Source organism: the organism of the source record quoted next, unplaced genomic scaffold (genome assembly GCF_019419815.1).
Source record: "Pyrus x bretschneideri cultivar Hongxiangsu unplaced genomic scaffold, Pyrus_bretschneideri_v1 Contig73, whole genome shotgun sequence".
Classification (NCBI taxonomy): Eukaryota; Viridiplantae; Streptophyta; class Magnoliopsida; order Rosales; family Rosaceae; genus Pyrus; species Pyrus x bretschneideri.
Genome location: NW_025999813.1, coordinates 2,065,466 through 2,072,423, shown reverse-complemented (window position 1 = coordinate 2,072,423; position 6,958 = coordinate 2,065,466). Strand labels below are relative to the sequence as shown.

At 37.6% G+C, this 6,958-nt stretch overlaps 1 protein-coding gene across 2 annotated transcripts; it reads left to right on the top strand.

Moving 5' to 3' along the window:
* The first annotated feature begins 725 nt into the window (after positions 1–725).
* LOC103942363 (3-isopropylmalate dehydratase large subunit, chloroplastic) lies at positions 726–6,736 on the top strand. 2 transcript variants are annotated; one of them, XM_048574557.1, is made up of 15 exons: positions 729–975; positions 1,072–1,203; positions 1,301–1,471; positions 2,216–2,368; positions 2,450–2,518; positions 2,601–2,717; positions 3,995–4,069; positions 4,228–4,305; positions 4,391–4,486; positions 4,732–4,781; positions 5,337–5,391; positions 5,504–5,635; positions 5,805–5,852; positions 5,975–6,133; positions 6,377–6,736. In XM_048574557.1, exons 1-15 carry the CDS (start codon positions 925–927, stop codon positions 6,515–6,517), a joined length of 1,527 nt encoding a protein of 508 aa, XP_048430514.1. In that variant the 5' UTR covers positions 729–924; the 3' UTR covers positions 6,518–6,736. The 2 variants fall into 2 exon arrangements, with proteins under 2 accessions (XP_048430515.1, XP_048430514.1); XM_048574558.1 differs by lacking the exon at positions 5,975–6,133 and having other exon boundaries at positions 726–975.
* Positions 6,737–6,958: the final 222 nt, after the last annotated feature.

Sequence of the window (6,958 nt, the reverse complement as noted above, 5' to 3'; positions counted from 1 at the left end):
TCTCTCTCTCTCTCTCTCTCTCTCTCTCTCTCTCTCTCTCTCTCTCTCTCTCTCTCTCTCTCTCTCTCTCTCTCTCTCTCTCTCTCTCTCTCTCTCTCTCTCTCTCTCTCTCTCTCTCTTAATGATAGCTGACAATGGGAGAAAAAAGAGTGTGGAAAGGTGGGGGTGGGGTGGGGGTTACGCGCACCTAGTGCAAGTGGTGTTTTTTAGATTTTTTTTTGTTCATATCATTAAATAAAGTTAGTAGGTTTTTTTTAATTAAAATGCAAAGATTTAAAATTATTTTCATTAGTTTTCCTATTACGTAATTATACAAGATTGATGTGTAGAATAGCTCTATATATTCCATAATCATGTTTAGGAAATTTGTCATACTTAGTCTGACACAGAACTAAACACTTAATTAGTCCGACAATGCACTAAACACTTTATCCTGCTTAGTCCAAGCCAAACTAGTCCAACTTAGACCCTCAAGCTTGTCTAATCCGTGATAGTCCAATGTCAAAAAATGATTTCTAAAAGAATTAAAATCGTTCAAATTCTCAATTGAATACATCATTCTAAAGTACAAATCGTACTTTTCGTTTTTTTTTTTTTTTAATAAATAGTATTCTACACTAATATATGTTATACATTTTAAATATAAAACGTAACAAGTTCCGGGAAGCGTGTGTCATTTTGCCGCTACGTAAATTTGGCGCATATGATGGAGCTCCCCCTCTGGACAACATAAAATAAAGCAACATCAACTACACACCTCCCCCTGTCCAGTCACAGCCACTCCAAAACACACGCCACGCAGCCGCCGCTTCCCACAAGTAGCAAAACCAAAACACCACTCTTCCACTTCTTCCTCTTCGTCACTTTCTTCTTCTTCTGCAGAGACATCAGAGTTACGCCGCATAAACTCGCATTCTGACACCCATGGCTTGCTCCACCGCTGCTCCGCCGTCCACCTCCTTCATCAGCAACAAGGTCCCTTTTGGTTTTTTTGGCTCCAACTTTTTTTTCTTCCAATTTATTTTTTTGTTGGGTTTTCACTAACCATTGCTGAATTTGATTGAACCTCAGAAGGATCTGAATCTATCTGCTTTCTCCTCCGCAACGCCGATTTCTAGTCAGAAATGCAAGAGAAAATCCAAGAAAATTTGCTCCGTCATAGCTCCGCAGCAATCGGAGCGCCAGCCCGCCACCACCGGCTCGGTTAGGATGAACTTTTTTCCATTGGTCTTGTGCAATTAGGATTGATGAGAATCCCCATTTGGCGGGTTTTTTGAATTGGGTTTTGGTTAATTTTCAGGTTAAGACCGGGATGACGATGACTGAGAAGATATTTGCTCGAGCCTCTGAGAGAACCCAGCTGAGTCCGGGTGAGAATGTTTGGGTTGATGTCGATGTTTTGATGACCCATGACGTCTGTGGACCCGGTTCATTTGGAGTCTTCAAGAAAGAGTTCGGCCAGAACGCAAAGGTACTTCCTTTTCTTCTTTTGGTTTTTGTTTTTCTAAATGCATTACTGTATTAAACACCCAAAAGACTAGCAGTGTAATCGGAAGCCATATTTTTCGGTTTTGAATAGCTTAGTTTACTGATCTAGACATGCTTTACAAACCAATAATGAGAAGGGGTGGGCATAAATATTTTGTCAGAAGCAATAGGTTCATTGATCAAGTCGGGTTATCGTTGAGTGACTCTTCTAGCAATGGTAATGATTACATTAGAGAATCTACTTCTATGAATCGGGTTAGGCCACAAGAAACATTGTGCATCAATGTGTCCCAAATGGTTTCTGCGCATCACTGCAGGAGTCAAGGAACAATAGCATCATAGTGTAGCTTGACCCAACCCAACATTGGATGGCTGCAATGAGAAGGTTGTCTTTGTTTCTCCTTGTCCTAGTTCACATGCCCATTTCTGTGGGTAAACATCGTGTTGTCTGCGAGGCCAGTACAACATATCAACATACAAGTCCTCTCTTACTGCTTTGTTTATGAATAACCATAACCAATCACAGAAATAAAGGAAAGAAGGAATTCATTTGCATTTAACTCATTGCTTGATGACATATTTTCTTTGTTTAGCTCACTATTCATCATCTCTGTATGTGTGTTGATTATTATTGAAAAGGTCTATTTTTCATATCTGAGATTTTGTAATCACAGCAGTTTTTGTTGTCATGGGGTATAAATAGTGCTTCATTGTTTCGATATTGCAGGTTTGGAACCGTGAAAAGGTTGTTATCATACCTGACCATTATATATTTACCACTGATGAACGTGCGAACCGAAATGTGGATATCTTGAGGGATTTGTGCACCGAGCAAAACATCAAGTATTTCTATGATATCAAGGATCTAAGTAATTTCAAGGTGTGGATTTTAGTGTTATGTTTTCACCATGTTTTAATTGGTTTAATCATCAGATATTGAGTTTAGTTGACAATTTGGCAGGCCAACCCAGATTATAAGGGCGTATGCCATGTTGCTCTTGCTCAAGAAGGTCATTGCAGGCCGGGGGAGGTACTTTCCTTTGAAGAGTTCAACATTATTTTATGGTTTTTTCAGTCCAAAGTAGCAACCAAACACCTGATTTGGTCTTCAGGTTCTGCTGGGTACAGATTCTCATACATGTACTGCTGGAGCTTTTGGACAATTTGCTACTGGAATCGGGAACACTGATGCAGGATTTGTATTGGGCACTGGGAAGCTTCTCCTCAAGGTTTGGAGATTTTAAATATGTTTTCATTTCTGCCTTTCTGATCACATATAATTGTCACTCTCTGGCGGATTTCATGTGAATGGTTTAATTCCACGGATAGTTTAGCTTCCACTAATATAATATTGGTGAATATTGGCCCCTTTCGCCCTGTTTAGGTTTCATACTGTGCTTTACACGTATTAAAAATTTGAGCCATTGTAATACTGTAGTGCTTCAATGGTTTTGGAGTTGTTTCTTACCTTTTCTTTTGTTTTATTTAAATTGTGATGGTGATAATGAGTTTCTAAGTCCTTTGTAATAAATGAAGGGTCAATGAACCATTGTCATTGGTATCATGATCTTCCACCAGATATGTTATGTCTACTGACTGATAGATTCATTGATTTTTGGCAGAGTATTTGACTTCAAACATCAAGAACTATGTATTTAGTTGTAGAAAGTAGTAGTATTTACGTTGCAATAAATCATGGGAAAACAATATGAAATGACTTTGAATAGTAGGTAGTGACAACCAATACGATTTAAATGCTTGTTGCAGAACTTTTCTGCCTTCATTAGTCTTGTTTAAGTGTGGTCATGAAGGTGGTGATGGTTTTTGAAAGTGCACTGGCAGGGATGATGAGTTTGTGAAACTTTGATATTGTGCACATGAAAGGATTTTAGTAAATGGTTGATTTAGATTGATTTATACAGTTTTAGATTGTTGTATATGTCCTGGAAGCAAGTGTTGCTTGAGGTGTTTAGATACATGCCATATGAAACAACAGGCTCTAGTAGCATTTGCATGTGATACTCAAGTTTTATTAAGCACAAGTACGACATCTGCAAGCCCAAGTTGAGATGTTTTCATCTTATATTAGGTTCTGGTATTAGGAAGTGGGGTTTTCATTTGATTTTTGAAGCTATGGGTTAGACTTTATAAAAGCCATTAGACTTGACTGTATCGAAGGCAATATCAGGAAGGGTACATATTACAGCCTCACTCAACTTGAGGTTTGAATGTCTCAAAACAAATCATTGGACATTGTTAAAAACTTGGAAAACAGGAAAGTACACCATATAGTGACCCGAAAAGGGAGAATTATGCTTTTTGATAAGCTAAATGTCTTTCTCTTTCCAGTATGAGCTATGAGTGATCGAGGTTGTACTTGTATCTGTAGATTCACAATTTCTGCTGTATTTCTATATCTCATACTTTAATATTATAGTTGTTTGCAGTAATTTCTTTGAATTTTATTGTACTTTCATACTTTTCTGATTTCCTTCTAAAATTGCAGGTGCCACCAACATTGAGATTTGTGATGGATGGTGAAATGCCCGACTATTTGCTTGCCAAAGATTTGATTCTGCAAGTAAGTTTAATCAGGCCTCAAGGCATTTTTTTTTTACTCAGTCTGCATAGCATACAAAGAAGTTAAAATTATAAGAGTTAGATCATATGATTTTATTTGCTTGATATATAACACATCCAGCCTTGCTGTTTCCTTGATAAATGAATTTCATCTGGCAGATTATTGGTGAAATATCTGTTTCTGGTGCAACATATAAAGCTATGGAGTTTGTTGGCAGCACTGTTGAAAGCTTATCTGTAAGTGAATTTTACTGCATGTCTGATCATACCATTCATCTGGTTGTATCTGTTAATTACTCTTTCACAAACTTGTGCTGGACAGATGGAAGAAAGAATGACATTATGCAACATGGTTGTTGAGGCTGGAGGTAAAAATGGTATTGTTCCTGCTGATAGCACTACATTTAAGTACCTTGAGGTTAGTGCTACAAATCTTCAAATGCTATGATGGCTCTCTCTCCCTCTCTTTCCCCTCCTCCTTTAGAGTCAGTAAAATGGGGTTGGGAGCACAACATTTTCTTGTTACAGTTAGGGGATTTATTTTTTTATTTTATTTTATTTATTTTTTGTGTGGGTGGCTGTCACAAATTTGTTCTTTTTTGAATGTCACATACATTTGTGTTGTGTAGCACAGGCTATATAATGTTTAATGTTGAATTGCAGGATAAGACGTCTGTTCCCTACGAACCTGTTTACAGTGATGCTAAAGCAAGGTAATTTATGCTACTGATTATCCACATTTTGTTAGACCATTTCATGATCCAGTTTATAATGTTCGAACTCTGAAGCATGTTTTTTGCTTTCAACGTGGACATGCACTCTAGAATCTTATGTTAAGTTTTTATGGTTGATGCTTTTATACACACTTTTTAGATTTAGTAACGTTTTAATGTCAGATATTTAAAATAGTATTTCCTATGGTTTTGAGGGACTTTTGACGCACTGATGGTGCATTTGAATTTTGACAATGTTATGTTAGTGGATGAGACATCATTCTATATTCATCTTTTTTAAAATACTATGTGGTCATCATCTTATGTATTTTAGTTCAGGTTGTCACGGACTACCTTATCATCATTTGTAAATCTACAGCAGATGTAAGAGAATTGGATGTTAAGCATACCTAGGATTCGAATACGCATATTCTTTTATATTCCTTTTTATAATATGCATATTCTTTTATTCCTTCTGTTGACTAACTTAAGATTTGTGAGATTTGGCCTGTTGGAATTCGTTTGTATTAATGAGTTTGTTTTGTGTGCATTTAGATTTCTTAAAGAGTACAGATTTGATATCTCAAAATTGGAGCCATTGGTGGCAAAGGTGAGCAGCACATATATTGGTCTCTTATCGTTTAATCTCCCTTGTAGATATTCAATGATTTGTAATTTTGCCTCTCTTCCATGGTTAATTCATAAAAAGAATTGTTTTCCAGCCTCATTCTCCAGATAATCGTGCTTTAGCAAGAGAATGCAAAGATGTGAAAATTGACAGAGTATATATCGGTTCTTGTACTGGTGGAAAAACAGAGGATTTTATGGATGCAGCCAGAGTTTTTCTAGCATCTGTAAGGAGTCAAATCTTTGTCACATGAGTATTGGGATATTGTTTACATATGCTGACTTCGGATATTGTTTACATATTCTGTAATGCTGACTTCAATTGACATCTGAATTTTTTTTTTGGAAATTCTCTTTTCTTGGTTTAAGCTTAAAGATTTAATTCCTTTGCTGCAGGGGAAAAAGGTCAAAGTTCCCACATTTCTTGTGCCTGCTACCCAAAAGGTTTGTCAAGCTACAGAATTAAGTGCTTCGGTGACAACATCTGTATATATAAATTTATCAAGAAATTTTATGAAAGGCATGATAAATGAAATCTTGTTTATTGTATATTCTGAAATCTGCAGGTTTGGATGGACGTGTATAGTCTGCCAGTTCCAGGGTCTGGTGGCAAGACTTGCTCCCAGATATTTGAGGAAGCTGGATGTGACGCACCTGCAAGTCCCACTTGCGGTGCTTGCATGGGTGGTCCGAAAGACACGCATGCACGCTTAAATGAACCTCAGGCGAGTGCATCCTTTCTGCAACACATTCATAAGGATCTAATGTGCTCTCCTGTCTTGGGGCAGCTGGACGTCACGCATTGTTGCATTTCACTATGTTGTCTTCGATAGAATTGGGACTTCCCTGCCTTTGGGGTTCATAACCCAATTTGCAGATAACCTTGTTGCAAGGAGAACATCTTGGTTTTAGTTTCAATTGTATTGAAAATAAATACTGGTAGATTATTAACCATCTTGTCTTTGCAGGTATGCGTCTCGACAACAAACAGGAACTTCCCAGGTCGAATGGGTCACAAGGAAGGCCAGATATATCTCGCTTCCCCCTATACGGCTGCTGCGTCAGCTTTGACTGGTTACGTCACCGACCCGAGAGAGTTTTTGCAGTAGGCAGTTTTATCATTACAATCTGATCAGTGTATGTCATCTTTATATTCTGCAACTAAATGCTGTTAGATAGCAGAGATTACGGAATAATGGGTATAACATCCATCCTACAAGGTTTTATGTCTTGTGATGGTCGGGTAGCTGCCATATTGTATGTGTAATCGTTTGAGCATGTTAGAATGTATTTATGAAACGATGGAATAAAGAGGGCCTGTCGGTGAACTTCTCACTCTATGCAGCATAGTCTGTTCCAAGACAGAACGGATGTGAGTTATAAGAGCCAGTAACACGATCACAATCAATGGTGAGATGCTGCTCAATACCAGTAACTCTTAGAGATTACTCTCTGTATAACAAGAGCAGAGCTCTGATACCAATTGAAATTGGTATTAGGCGGAATATCTTGCTAATAAAAATTTTAACTTTGCACAGTAAACTAGTCAA